Below are 16362 nucleotides of genomic sequence, written 5' to 3'. Positions count from 1 at the left end.
AAAGGACCCCATCTTATTATTACATATTATTTTGTGGTCATGTTTATTATTAAAATTTAGTTTAAAGTTTTCTCTAACTCTACTCTAACATTCCATGTATTGAACACACATAACTTGAAAACACCTCACCCTCTACAAAAAATCACATTTGAAAAAAATAGGATGCTGGGATTTGAACCAGTATATCCACTGGTATCGCGCCAATATGCTTTAACCATATTTTTTTCAAATGTTTTTTCAAGTTATGTGTGCGAAACCGATAGTCAATAAAAACGTATTATACTGGTTCAAATCCCGTCGAGCATCGTGATGTTTTCTAGTGGGGTATATATCTGAGGTGTTTTTAATTAAGAACCAACTTTTTTGTGGTACCTACTATATTAGAAAAACTTCAGTTATGTAATATTATAATTATAAAAATAAAAAAGTAACAGTATAACTTTACTAGTTGATATAAAAACCTTTTATTATTAGGTAATAGCAATAGGGTCATAATATTTTAGTTAGATCTTCTTCCTGTTGTGCCATCCCCTAGCGGAGGTCGGCCACCATCAAGGCGATCTTAGCTTTGTCATCTGCGACCCGGAACAGTTCAGTGAAGCTGCGCTCATACCAATCACGGAGGTTCTTAAGCCACGAAATGCGGCGCCGTTCTCTGCTACGCTTACCATTGATCTTTCCTTGGATGACAAGTTGGAGAACACTGTACTTTTGTCCTCTCATAATGTGGCCGAGGGTAATATCCTGGTTTTGATACTACGTAGAACTTCTCGGTCCTTCCCCATTCGATTGAGAACTTCAACATTTGTCACCCGGTCAGTCCAAGGAATTATGAGGATGCGACTATACAGCCACATCTCGAAAGCTTCAAATCTCCGTGACATCTAGTTAGATAAGTGACAAATTTTGACGTATTGTAAGTAACAACCGCCTACCTGATTTTCATACGAATATTTTTTCAGGGCACCAATGGGTGTCGGAAGCCTATGGAACTACCTTGCCTACCCAAGCCCCTCACACTTGAGGAGAAGAAGTATCTCCTTGCAGTCGAGAGGGGAGATATGGCAAATGTGAGGCGGTGAGTAATATAATATGATGACTGGGGCATACACAGTATTTTATGACAATTACTTCAATCTTACAGTGTTCGTTATATCTTCAGTATGCTCCAAAAAGCACATAGAAAACACCACATAGACGTGAACTGCCTTGACTCACTGGGTCGAGGTGCCCTTACACTCGCGATAGACGGTGAAAACTTGGAAATGGTGGAGCTGCTGGTCATCATGGAGGTGCAGACTCGAGACGCCTTACTCCAAGCTATTAACGTGGAATTTGTTGAAGCTGTGGAACTTCTTTTGGAGCACGAAGAGATTATACACAAGGAAGGAGAACTTTACGTGAGTTTGGACCTATTCTATAATTAGTTCTGAGATTTAAATTAATTGTTTTTAGTAATGGAAATACCAATAAAAGATTAGAGGAACTTTGCAATAATGATTCAATAAATAAGATACATTTCGCAAGTATAAGTAATAAACAGCAATTCGCGAGTGGAGAACTACAAGGTTCTAAGTGTTTGTCCTTGACGAAACAAAAGTAACAATGTGGCAGCTTAGAATACTACTTCATTGTTGAGTTTGTTTTTTCAAGGACGAACACTTCGCTTCAACAAAGCAACAAAGCTTCGGTATAACAATGTTTTCTTTATTACAGAGAACAGTCCTTTATTATTTTATTTTAACAATGTCATCTTCATTTCTTTTTTCTTAAACAAAAAAAATAAGAGCACTATGCAGAACCATACTTAGGTGCAGTGGCGGCTGGACGACTTTCTAGGTGGTAGGGTTTAGCCATTAATAATTGAATATACATACCATCCTACTTTTTCATATTATACATTGTTTACCAAGCTAATTACTTATAATGATATGATTATCATTACTTAATCACATCTAAAGAGCGTGTTTAAAAATATTAGGTTAATTAATAGATACCTAATAACAATTAATATACACTTACCATTATCAATTTTGAACAACGACATACAGCGAGCGTTTTTACTCACCTAGGGGTCATTTGATTCGCTCACCAGTTTGCGTATACTAACGCTACTGCATTCACATTCTTTCTAGAACTAGATTATTTGTACCGCGGCGACGGGATGGGACTGAGCGACCCCGTCACCGAAAAATAGACGCCATTATGACAATGATAAAAATATCAGACTTGTATTTTTGACATGATAACGATGTGGGGCTGGTCCCTATGAACCCTTAAGGTAGAGCCGCCCATGCTTAGGCGCGTAAGTCCGTAAGATACGCGCCTAACTTTACGAAGCCAATTTCGGCGGCTTAAGTTCAATGAGAAAATGATAAAATATTATTCTTGTTAGAACGCTGGAAGAGAGAAAGAACATAATATGTTTTTTATTATTATTCTTGTTAGAACGGCTACTTAACGTCGACAACTTTGCATTATGCTCTAGGCACATTCGCACATTGAAAATCGTCTCGACTGGGATGATAGTCATTAATCAAAACTGAGCGCAACATGCAACTTTATTATGTGCGCATAGACAACGTCGTGCGAGGACACTGACGTCACGCGGCAAGCCAAAATGAATGACAAAGTGCGACATTTCGAGATTAGTTGCATGTACATTAGTTGAAAATAGTTGCATGTGAATCAGCTGTTTTTTTTTCAAACTAAAAGGTTGCAATGTATGCGGTAGTAGATTTAGCTACATGTGTTTTGTGAATGCCAACAAAATCACATAGACATATTCGACGTGTTGCAGTCGAGAAGAGTTTAGAGAAGAGCTGCTCGAGTCAGTTCACTTAAAGTCACATAAAATCAGTCAAAGCACATTTGAGTGCATGGCGACCTTAGTCTTGGGTAAATGCTCCTGAGACATTCTCAGTTATAAAAAAGTGATGCTTCACATCCAAACGTAGGGTCCTGTGATACGCCCGATTAAGACCAGATGTGATGCGGGGCGGGTGTGGTTTGGTGGGGCCATTAACTTCAATGTGCATTCATAAAAGCTTAAAAAAGCTTCAGATTATGGTTCCGGGTGAAAATTTTTTAATAATTATGCTCCAGCATTTTTTAAGACGAACATTAAACGAGAAATTTTTAAAACCACTGGTTTTACCACATATTTTTTTAATTACTTTATTTTCAGAGTTGGCAAAAGATAGACTGCAATATTGGGATGTTTACTCCGGATATTACACCACTTATATTAGCCGCCCATAGAAATAATTATGAGATCATCAAGATACTGCTTGACAGAGGTGCTACGCTGCCGATGCCTCATGATATCAAGTGAGTGTAAAAAAGCTTTTAAAAAGAAGAATAATATTATTGCTATTAAACATACATAATTTTGAAATCACTTTTATAACTAATAGAAAAAATCTTTTTTGAAAAAAGTAAAACACCCCGCAGGAATCGAACCTGCATCTCTCTGGCATGGCCCCCACAAGGGGGGGGCTGACAGGGCTTTAGCATGGGGGCCCGGCGTGGCGGACCGACCACACATCACAAAATTGCACTAATAGTAAAAAATGTCGCCTGCGGCGCTATTTCACGAGTATACTACCTTTGATTATTGTTTGTCGATATTCGATAACTCCACAATTCAAATGGGTGTATTAAAATACAAAAAAACGCTATAAAATACCCTAAATTATACTATTTGTATTACACAACTGTAGATCGTCACACTGATTTTAACCTTAGCGATAGGTAGGGGGGCCCGCCAAAGATTCTAGCCTGGGGGCCCGCTTCAAGATGTGGGGGCCATGCTCTCGGGTATCGCGCCCCGCTGCGCATAGACCACTATGCACTACACTATGTACACATACTAATTACGACAAATTTTAACTGTATAACAAAAAATGGTTATTTATTATCCGTGAGCTGGGATCGCTGGATCCCCCTGTGACATGTGCAGGTACATTCACTTCACTAACATGATTTTGTACACGGTCTCCGTTTCGGGATTATGTTTACTAATCCCGTGATCCATAGGCGTCGAAAATTGTCCGGGATCCCAGGATTGGATTCCCTAGTCTTGTTATTGTTGTATAGTATTGATTTTTTACCACGTTATTCTTAGCTCGTATTCTTGTTTGTCCGGTGGTTGTTTATCCTGTACAAATCTCGCAATCGATTTTTAACTAACTTCCCGACTAGCTAGAAATTTGAAACTTTTAGAATATATCAGAACACGATGCCAATGCATTCTTTTAATACTTTTAGCCATCTTTAAGTAGAATTGAATTCATTTTCAGTTAATTATGTTTTGCTTGAAAAGTTATTTCGGAAGAAATCCGTAATCCAATCCACTATTATTGGTTGCTAAGGGGGTGGTCCTAGCAACTAAATTATTAATATTTACGTGCGTATATGGAAATCAAAATGACATTTCAGTATTCTATATCTGTTTGTTGCACAATAGCAAAAAAATGATTCGTTGATTGATTTGTCCTAAATTATACATAGAATTCTCAAGTTTATATGATTCAACAGAAAATTTAAAAACGTGGTATATAAAATGTTCTTTTTATCTTGTAATTATGTAATATTTTTTAATGTCACGAGAATATCATGTGGACACCCAGAATCTAATCAGCTTATTTTCGCCCGGAAGTTATTTGGTCAAGAGTAATCCAATTATACAATAAATGAAATATAGGAGAATCGTAGGAATATTCCAAATAATGGCTGAAACCGAAAGAAATATTACCGATAATAAATTAGCTCAGCACATCATTACATCATAATGTTATGAAGAAATATCATTTCGAATCATTTATTTCTACAATCTTATGGTAAGCATTTCTACCTGACCTACTATATATAGGCCGTGGCACTGAATTAAGAGTCACGATGGTAGTCCTCAGTGGCGACAGATTGAATGTAGGCTGTTAAGATCCGCCATACATATCGCACATTAAAAACGTATTTGTTTTTCTTTAACTAAGACTACAATTTACTTGGTTAGTTTTTAAAACTAATCAAACCCTGCCTAAACCAAATCATAATAGTTTTGGTATACTTTGGGTGATACGACCAATTTGTACACACTTTTTCATTCATACTTATTTGTTTTTGTTGGATTAAGAATACGTATTATATGTTGGTTCATTTTTTTAAATTCATTAAACCTTGCTTAAACCAAACTATAATAGATACAAAATATTATTCCATCTGTAAAATATCCAAAGGTATTATGATTTAATTGGCTAATCTGAAATAGTTTAGAGATATATGAGTATTTTTCGACTATTATCTATTACGGCTTGGTTTTCGCAGGGTTTAATTGAATTATAAAAACTAGGGTGGAGGTAGGATGTTAAGATTTGCCTTAAATAGTGAACACTAAACTTTGTCAGTCACTGAGAATAAAAATTGTAGATAGGTAGTATTGTTTAGTTTTTAAAATTGAATTAAACCCAGCGTGAACCATATCATAACAGATATTAGTCAATAAGTATTTGTCTATCTATAAATATCTAAAATTATGCCATTAAGTGATAGTCGAAGATAATCAATAACTAGTACTACTAGGCTACTTCAACAGCAATGCCGCAATAAATAAAGATTTCCGATTGAATACTTCGTTTAAATTATTACAATTAATTTCAATATGCAACAATCATCATTTTCTACAAACAATTTACCAAATTGCATTTGACGTTGATAAATAACTAGCATTACGATCGAAGTTTACAGTATCGTGCCACAGCCTTACTATATAGTGGGCCTTGGTATTTATAAATATCTGAGTTTTAGGTACAGCGAAATGTAAACTCTTTTTCAATCGGTATGAATAATTAGAGCTCGACTTTTGATTCTTGAGATTCTATAATACTCGAATTCAAGAATATTTGATTTTCGAGAATTAGATATTAGTTTATTGAATTTATTTCATTCAACAACAGCAATGAAACATATAATGTGACAGAAGAGGAACAAAACATTGTATTTTCACATTTTCTATGGTATCGAGGTACCCTCACCCTTACACCCTACGTTTAAAATCATCATATTACCTACACTAGACGTCCTCCACCACGATACCTAAACTCATTTTATAAATGTGAAGACCACATCTGTATTTTAAATGGAGTAATCATTTATTTAAACTGGTTGTCTTGATTTTAATTTTAATATTTCAGGTGCGGCTGCGAGGAATGCATCAAACAATCGAGCGACGATTCACTGCGTCATTCACTGTCCCGTGTGAACGAGTATCGAGCCCTCGCGAGTCCTTCTCTGATAGCCCTATCTTCGCCTGACCCTCTGCTCACCGCTTTTCAACTCTCTTGGGAGCTCAGGACCTTGGCGTTTGCTGAACAAGTAATCAATAGTTGAATCAATTGTAGTAAACACATGTCAGCGAAGACATTGAATTTAAGCTCGGCATCCACAATTCTCTATGGATGGCGTTAGGTTTTCATATAACGCCATATTAAAATGTCCATAATATAACGTCACGTACTAATAGGGTGAAGAAGTCGGATATTGGGGGTTGTAGAAAAAGTGATGTCAAAAAAACAACATATTCCGTGAGAACATTATACTGACATCGATAATTTTCATCAAATGTGAAGTAATTTAAAGGGGGGGTAAAATATTTTGTGATGAAATATGATGACGGAGGGAGGAGGGGGATAATTTGACGTCATTTGTAACCCCCCATTAGTAATGTAATGAAAATGAATGATTGATATCAAGGTGATACAGTCAGAAGTCCATAATGATTTATTGGATTACATCAGGGGTAGTCAACCTTTTTATACCTACCGCCCACTTTTGTATCTCTGTTAGTAGTAAAATTTTCTAACCGCCCACCGGTTCCACAGTAATGTAAGTAAATTTATAAAGTAGGGAAGTAACTTTACTTTATAAAATTTATAAATCAGAGTTACATCAAGTTGAAGCATATAATAATAATTACTTACCAAATATTTCATGTCAGACTTTCGCTATGTTTGGCAGAATAAATCTTTATAAAACAACTTACTGTAGTTAAATTTATCTTTTTATTTATACTTTGCAGAAGCATGAAGTCTGATGAAATTACATTTAATTAATTAAATTATTAATGCATTAAAACATAATGAAAATGTTTTTAAACCCCTACCGCCCACCATGAAAGCTGGAAAGCATGAAACAGGTTGACTACCCCTGGATTACATGATTGTAATTACCATTACCTATTACTATTATGTATAATTAGGTCAAGGATTGCACTCGTGATGGCAGAGTGTTAACGTGTCAGCTTACAGTATTGTGGGTCTCAGGGTCATACGCGTTTCAAAAAATAGGCCCTAATATCTTAAAACTTAGCACTATTGTTTTACGGTAGTAAATACTTGAGTGATGTTGTTCTATAAAGGCGGAGTTCTGCAACTGGTGTATCTACTTGACAAATATTTCCCCCCTGGTTATCGTTACATATCAATGGACGGCGAAAAATTTCATGACTAGAGCATGGATATTTTACAAATTTAATAGAAATATATCAGTTGTGGAATCCCGCCTTTATAGATTTTATTGTGAACATAATGGTTTATAGGAATCCAAGAGTGAGTATCTTGAACTCCGGAAACAGTGCCAGCAGTTCGCCGTAGACCTTCTGCATCAGTCGAGGAGTTCTCAAGAGTTAGCCATAATTCTCAACCATGACCCCGAAGATCCACCCTATGAAGATGGAGAGCACATGAAACTGGCTCGCCTCGAATTGGCTATTAACTACAAACAAAAAAAGGTTAATTTATTTTACAAATCTATTTATAACCCAAAGAAAAAAGTTGTCTAAAAGTCTACGTTTTTTAAATTATTATGCACATAGATAGATTTTATGAAATATATTTATGAAATGGAATATTTTACGAACTGAAGCGCTCGATAATTTTCAGAAAATATTAACATATTTTTCTAATTTTATGAATATTTTATAAAGATAAGAGTGTTAGATTTTTATTTATATGGCCTACCTGGCTCAGGCGGTGAACTTATTTTTTCACAAGGTGGGGCGATAGTCTTCGGGATTTCATGTACCGGAACTGCGCTCCGGTGAGCTCCTGTTCATTTCGAGGCCTGATTTTATAGCGATTAATACTTTGGACGCTGAAGACGCACTAGGCGCGTAATGACCAGGCGGTCGATCGACGTAATTAACGTGGATTTTAAAGGTGGTAATTAAAAAATCATTATCTAGTCAGCAGCGAATGACTGTGTCATATTATGATAGTACAAATTCCGGAGATTCTTAAGCCGTGAAATGTGATATCTTCCTCTGTCACCTTTTACCATACCGTTGATCTATCATCCTTGAGCGGGATTTGAAAGTTTTAAACTCCTTTTGATAAATTGCAATCAAACACTTTTTTATGTCATAAATCTCGTTTAGCATATTACTAATATCTATTTTTATTAATAATGTCAATACATTACATCTATAGGGAAACAACCCAAAAAACCTTATTCTAAGATGGCGTTTGAAAATTTTGCCATGATTTTTTAAGAAAATATGTTTTTCGTGTTTTTCGGTTAGGTACATGTTCCTAGACGCGCGTTAACATGGTATTACTCCCTACTTCATTTATCGTTTGTCAATTTAAGGCTACGGCCGTATCTTGTAGCTTAACCACTGAGAAATGCCAATAGAAATAGCGTATTTCAAAAAAATACTACCTTATTCTTAGGTCAATAATTATTATAAAACAATCATTATTCGTAGGATGTTTTATCACATTTGAATGGTCAAAAATATAGCTTATAATCAGTATTTTTAGAATTATATTCAAATGTGGTAATCTTGGCTATTTTTTGAATAATAAAATGCCTAAATCATGTCAAATTTGGGATCACAGAGATTATAAATATATTATTTTATCATAAAAGTAAACATTAATTTTACTAATGGTTTTATAAATGCGATTAAGAATTAATACATCTAAACATCTTAACACTACTGCACATGGATGTACTGAAATATGACTATATCGAGAGGTTTAAAAGAATACTATTTTATGTAATAAAAATACTTTATGCAGTCATCAAATTTAATGTTTAAAATTAATATAAAGGATAATAAGACTTCAAAATTATATAAATAGATTATCTATAACGTTTAGGGTATGTCCAGACCTGTGCTCTGAAAATACCATAAAATTTCAATTTTGACCTATGTGGGGCATGTGGGCCGGGCCCTTAAGACATTAACAATATTATTATGAAATGCGAGTTATCATATTGTGTTTCACCAATTTTAGGTAATTACCTTGTGTATATTATATTCTATATGGGGCTCCCAAACAGTACCTACTGCCCGTGCTCAAGATGAAGTGGGTGCTGAAATAGATCTTACACATAAAACAACAATTTTATCGTATTGTAGAGCTAATGTTTTGTCAATTTCCAGTTTGTGGCTCATCCAAACATCCAGCAACTATTGGCATCGATTTGGTACGAGGGCGTTCCGGGATTCCGGAGAAAAAAAGCCACCGAGAAGATCTTAATCATCGTGCGAGTTGCTCTCCTGTTCCCCTTCTACTGCTCTCTCTACATGGTGGCTCCCAATTGCTCAACTGGAAAGCTTATGAGGAAACCGTTCATGAAATTCTTGATCCATGCTTCTTCTTATCTGTTCTTTTTGTGTTAGTAAATTATCAATATTAATATGTCATTAATGCATTGAAAACTACTAACGGAGACAGCAGCTGGCAACGGCCAGCCATCTTCGCTAGATATTAGATTCAGATTGGCGTCCTAACCATATAGTGGTGGATTTTAATATCGTTTCACTTGGGGTGCTTACTTTATTACTCATTTTATATACTATCTATTATACACACTATAATAGATAGTTAAGATGGCAGTAACATTTATTTTATGATAGGTATATATATATCATAACATAAAACAGTGGTTTTCAATTTTTTCGTTTCACGGCGTTCTTACTAAAAATGTAAATTTTGAGCAACCATTTGAAAATTTTCCCTTCAGAATTACATTTGAAACATTTTTTGAAGGTATTCTGGTCTGTTATTTTTTTTTTACGATCGCAGTTTTTTTAGCCTTTCTTTTCTGAAAGATGTCCATCGGTGGTTGGGTTACTTAATTAATGCCTGTAATAAGGGAAGAGCAGTTTAAATTTTGTTATCGCCCAAATCAAACTGCCGTCACACAATAAACAAATATTCGAATCTGTCATTATGATCGCACATCAGCGTATTGAATTAAAATTATCCGGGATTAATATTTGCTCGCCCCTAAAATTTGTTCTCGGCCGTTGTAACCCACACGTTGAATACCACTGAAACAGCAGTAAAGATAGGATAGCACAATGACACAGATATCTTTCCTAGAAACCCAAACTATTTGGTAAAAATATGTATATTTTGTAAAATATTTTTATTTCCTAAGGAATTTGTATAATAATATGTACGTGAATGATTTTTTTTTCTTATTCTAGTAATCTTAATGCTGGTATCACTTAGAGCGGACGTTCAGGTGATTCATTTCTTCGGCACTGAATCTATGAAGAAAGCACTTGAAGAAGAACTTCTAAGGCAACGAGGGAATGGACCGACGTATTTAGAAATAGTTGTCTCTATTTATGTCATGGGTATGATCTTTAAAATTCAATCGATTCTTTAGTATTCATGTATGTATATACTTTGGTTTAGGGTTGCAATACCGAATGAAAACATCAATATCGGTACTTCGGTATTTATTATTGAATACCGGTAAGTATTCTGTAAAACAAATAGAAAAAAATGGAAGTATCTATCAATAAATACAACAATACAATAAAACATTGATATAATATATCGAGGGTATACTGACAGAACGCATTAACTCAGTTTTTGCTGTTTTTCTGTTTTAAATGCCAAAATGTATACAATTTTACGCTCTACGTCCTGGTAAAACCCACAAAGGCATTGGATATAATGGTGAGAGAATAGAAATATTATTAAATCATATTGTTATTTTTTTTATTCTGATAGAAAGCATGATAATGACCTAATGCGTTCTGCGTATACAAAATACAGGACTTGTAACATGTCGTATATTGTGTTTGCCATAAAGGTTAGTCTTTATAATGTAGAAAAAATGTTTTTAAATCATAAAAAAATCTACGTGGGAGAACGCTTGGAAAAAAAAATTAAAGTCCTTTGTGGGATTATCTCAGAACTTGTTTTAATGAGTTAATGCTTTCTGTCAGTATAACCTCGATATATAGCAGTGGCGAAGGGTGAGGTAGGCTGTTAAGATTCGACATAAACAGTGCACACGAATACAATCTGCGGATAGTGCTGGTTAGTTTTTGAAATTCAATTATACTCTGCCTAAACCAAATCATAATAGTTTAGGTATGCTATGAGCGATCCGACAAAATAATGCATACTTTTTCAGTGATATATTTACTTATTTGTTTTTGTTGAATTAAGAATACACATTACAGGTGGTGTTGGTTAGTTTTTTTTTCTAAACCTTGCCTATACCAAACCATTGGGTCTATTCTATGCTTATCGACCGCTAAAGTGATAAATATTATCAAACTTAGGGTAGGTTTGTATTAAAATATTAGCACTTATTGTAACAATTACACGAAGCTGGTTTTTATTGTTGCAATAAGTGCGATATTTTAACAGCAGCAAGATAGGTGCTGTTAAAATATCGCACTTATTGCAACAATAAAAACCAGCTTCGTGTAATTGTTACAATAAGTGCTAATATTTTGATACAAACCTACCCTAAGTTTGATACTATTTATCAATTTAGTGTTCGATAAGTATAGAATAGACCCACATAATTGATAAAAAATATCAATAAAAATATAATATAATCTTCTATCTATAAAATATCTAAAATAATGTATGGTTTTTAATGGCATAATTTTAAATATTTCTCATAGATAAATATTTTTTGATTATTATCTACTCGTACTATGGCTTGAAAAATTAACAAACACTATCTACACATTGTAGTCATAGTTTAATGAAAACAAATACGTTTGACTGACAAAGTTTAGTATGAACTATTTACGTCGGATCTTACCAGCCTACCTCCACCCTTCACCACTGATATATAGAAAATGTATCTTAAGTACCTTCATAATATTCTGTTGATATTTAAAAATATATACAGGTGATAAATTATAGAACTGATGATCAAATAAATTGCAAACATTCAATTCATTTTCCAAAAATAAATGTGTCTGCATTCTTAACAATGAATATACCGGTATTTTGGATATGTATTAAAAACCGGTATTTCGGTATCAATAAATCCTGGAATACCGGTATTACAATCTCTACTTTAGCTATACGCTATAGATATTGAATCGAAACACAAGCTTCGGTGTCAGAACGTTTATACACATTTAGATTTACATAATGTATTCAATACGTTGTAGGTAATTTAATGCTTTGGTATTGATACTTTCCTTTCAATACGATAACGGGATGTATCGATATCGATAGAAGCGTTTTAGTGGGTCTTTTATATACACAAGGCGGCTATCGACGGTAGTTTATCATATTTATATATTGAGGTACTTAGTTATTACAATAAGTTAATCGTCCAATTGTGTTCATAATTGTTTACCACGTGATATCTAATGCCATCATTTGTCAATACGATGTAATATTTAAAAAGTGTATGCGGTATTTTAATTTCAACGATTTTTATTATTTATTTCTTGTGTTATTGAGTTGTGTTCTAATAATGACATTGATTAATATAAAAAAAAGTTATTATGGGAAAGTATAGTGAATTATTCATAGTTGAACAATCTTAGATACGTCAAAGATACGTAGATCCAATATTACATACATACGTAAAAAAACAGGCACGACATGTCAGATTTAGTTAACTGACTTATGTAGGTACTAGCCGTATCACCCGGCGCTGCCCGGGGTGGAATGGTTTAATATTTGATAATTAAAAATTCTAAATGTAATACGTAGAGTGCAAAGGATTGAATTTGAAGAAGTAAAAAATATAATATTTGAGAAATGTGGCAGCACTGCGTCGCCCGCGTCGCGCCGGCTCGGTTGGCTCCCTGCCGATTAGCGATTCTAATAACATAATTATTTGAATCTAGCTTTGCCATTTGACCTCCGTTTGAGCTGAAATAAACGCAAATATTTTTAAATGTACACATTCTAGCGACATTTTCAGAAATAAATTGAGGTCGCAGCATTAACATCCGCGTTACAAGGCCTTGTACGCGGCGGCCCTTTTCCGCAAAAACCGTAAACGGTCCAACGGGGTGCAACGGGTTAAATCTGAGATTCAAGATCCAACCACGTACTCCGGCTCGTCGGTCTCCGTCTACCCTCCAAATTTTGTCGAAACCGACTGCGCGTGTGGATTTGTATAAAGAAAAACCGAAGGACGGTACAAACATACAAACATCCAAATATATTCTTCAAATCATAGTAAAGACTAGGCATCCTTGATTGCGATTCAGAGCAGACTGATAGATTTTGATTTTCAACATTCACTATCCACTCTCCGCGATCAAGATTGAACGTGTACCTAACTACCTAATGCCTGGTTTAGATACGGCGTATCGTCTATAACACCATAGTTAATTGAACCACAGTCACATGATATCATAATATATCCATGCGAGAAGTTATTAACTAACATGTAAACTTAATTGTTGTTCAGGTTTCATCTGGGAAGAAACTCACGAGATATACCTTGAAGGAATGCAGTCGTATCTGAGAAATATGTGGAATTTCATCGATTTCACTCGGAACTTTCTGTACTTTGCTGTGGCAGTTCTCCGATTAGCTGCCTACTTTCAGCAGGCCAGTGAAATAGCTTTGGATCCGGCGACAGCCTATATACCACGAGAAAATTGGGATGCCTTCGATCCTCAGTTGATAGCTGAGGGATTGTTTGCGGCTGCTAACATATTCAGGTGATGGTTTATCTACAATTCAACACAATCAAAAGCATCAACATTTTCGACTAAGTTATGTCCTACAAATGAACTTGAACTGACCAGCCCGGTAGGCTTATGATAGCTCGGATGAGTGTTCAGTCTCAAGTTCCGATGGTATGGCCAAGGATACGTGAGCAGCTTTGTTTGTATTTTTTTTTTATTTATTCCGAGATTCAATGGGCGAGTCGAGCCTAGTTAGAGTTATATTATGTTATCAACTTGTATGTGTGTCTAGCAGTGGCGAAGGGTGTAGGTAGGCTGTTAATATCTGCCATAAATAGTGCACATTAAACTTTGTCAGTCATACGTATTAATTTGTTTTCATTGAAATATGACTACAATTATTGTGTTGTTATGTTGGTTGGTTTTTAAAATTCAATTAAACCCTGCGAAAACCAAGCGATAATAGATAATAGCCAAAAAATACCCGTCTCTCTAAAAAATATCTAAAATTATGCAATATAATCATACATATATTTTTTTATCTATTATGGTTTGGCAGAACACGAAGTGATATATTATATGACGTATTCTAAGGTATAAATGAAAAAGTATGCTCAATTTTGTCGTATCGTCCAAAATACACCAAACCTATTATGGTTTGGTTGGCAGGGTTTAATCGATTTTTTATACTAACTAACATAATATTATATGACTAAAAAAGTTTAATGTGTACTATTTATGGCGGATCTTAACAGCCTACGTCCACCCTTCGCTACTGGACTTTCTAGTGTTGCATAGTTTTGATTACAGGGTAAAATTTTAAATAGCTAGTGACACAAAATACAAATTAGTAGAAAACTATATTTTTTATTCAACGAATATTCACAAGATTTAAGAATGAAGAAAAATTTCATTCAAATGGTTACCTTCTTTCGCTGTATTCGTTATACGTAATAATCGCTGTGATTTATTTGAAGTTTTTGTTAATTCTACAGTCTTTTAATGTCAGGGAACTCAGAAATAATAGAGACTGAAATACCTAACGGGTAAGGAGAAGCAGGCAACCGATCTCGAGTAAGGAAGAATACGGGATAAATTTAAACACGTGTCAAGAATACGTCATACGTCGAATACTGACAACTGCTCTCGGTTTATGCATTGACGCTCATTTAATATTGGTGTATTTCACACACTATTGCACGTCTATAATGCGTGCTTCATTTTCGCAGGACACTTATACATTCAAAACCTTGCATCAAAATTTACTGTATTGGTATATAGTAGATAGCTTATCGAAATTCTATTTATTAATCTGTTCTGTGCTTAATGTATATAATCCTAAATTTGTATAGGTAATTATAATGGAGTTCTACTATGTTAAAATGTTAATTTTGTTTAATTTTATTTTTCCTTACAGTGCTTTGAAACTGGTACATTTGTTTTCAATCAATCCTCACCTTGGACCCCTTCAGATCTCTCTCGGAAGGATGGTCATCGACATTGTTAAGTTCTTCTTCATCTACACTTTGGTTCTGTTCGCATTTGCTTGTGGTAAGTACTGTCTCGTCAGTAAAATTCTTGATTTACACTGATGGATTAAAAGATCATATATGTGACGTCATAGATATTGGTGGAAAATGGTAGAAGTGTCTTTGCTGTATAAAAAAGTTTAATAGACAGTATCGGGGGTCGGGAACATAGATTAAGTGAAAGAACATGAGGATTTATCATTCTGTACATGACTGTTATGATTTCACAGCCATGATCTTGACTGTACCTAATATATAATATATTTTTAAATATTATTAGATCCCAATTAAACAGAGTAGTAGAGTATATGCTTCATAACTTTGCACTTCGGCTCTAGGATGAAAATGATGTAATACATTCTAAAAATATGTTTTTTACATTAATTCAGTGGTTATTTTTCAAAACTGGACATGTCCACTATTCACTCCTCAGAGATAAATGAACTTTTCAAATAAAAACACAGAGCGAAAACACGCACGTGACAAAAACCAAACTGTCAGATTGTATGACAACTTACTTGGTCACGTGACTCAATACAGTCCCGCTATTAGCTGGAAGTGACATTTCTCATTTCGAATGTCAACAACGTTGAACGGGTCCCTATTTGAATGTCAACCTACTTTTTGAAACCTCTGTTCAATATGAAATTGGTATTTTGTGGCTATTTTTGAAAGTCAACAAAGTGTGTATGAGGTTATAGAATGATATTTCGATAATAACTCATTTTCGGCATATACCTATGGGACATGTCCAGTTTTGAAAGTTAACCACTGAATTATCTATTTTTGTATTTATTACTACATTTATATTTATACAAGTGAATATCATTTGATCTAATTTTATGCGAGGTAATCAGGCAAAGAGCCGTATCAGTGCAGTAAAGAGTACAAACTTATAAAACG

The 16362-nt window shown here is 34.5% G+C and overlaps 1 protein-coding gene across 1 annotated transcript in view; it reads left to right on the top strand.

Annotated features, from left to right (window-relative positions):
- The first annotated feature begins 974 nt into the window (after positions 1 to 974).
- The window catches only part of trpl (transient receptor potential-like), a 31547-nt gene continuing 16159 nt past the window's right edge, over positions 975 to 16362 (top strand). The window contains exons 1-9 of the mRNA XM_085940180.1: positions 975 to 1078; positions 1163 to 1400; positions 3188 to 3330; positions 6192 to 6372; positions 7595 to 7786; positions 9446 to 9680; positions 10499 to 10651; positions 13708 to 13963; positions 15348 to 15481. Of these exons, the coding sequence (XP_085796306.1) occupies positions 987 to 1078; positions 1163 to 1400; positions 3188 to 3330; positions 6192 to 6372; positions 7595 to 7786; positions 9446 to 9680; positions 10499 to 10651; positions 13708 to 13963; positions 15348 to 15481 (1624 nt within the window). The 5' untranslated portion in view covers positions 975 to 986. The remainder of the gene's footprint in view (positions 1079 to 1162; positions 1401 to 3187; positions 3331 to 6191; positions 6373 to 7594; positions 7787 to 9445; positions 9681 to 10498; positions 10652 to 13707; positions 13964 to 15347; positions 15482 to 16362) is intronic.

The sequence above is a fragment of the Rhyacophila brunnea genome, unplaced genomic scaffold (assembly GCF_057557595.1).
Source record: "Rhyacophila brunnea isolate RB1 unplaced genomic scaffold, BYU_Rbru_1.0 scaffold_12, whole genome shotgun sequence".
Lineage (NCBI taxonomy): Eukaryota > Metazoa > Arthropoda > Insecta > Trichoptera > Rhyacophilidae > Rhyacophila > Rhyacophila brunnea.
Note: the sequence above shows the minus strand (reverse complement) of the source record. Positions and strands in the feature narration are given on the sequence as shown.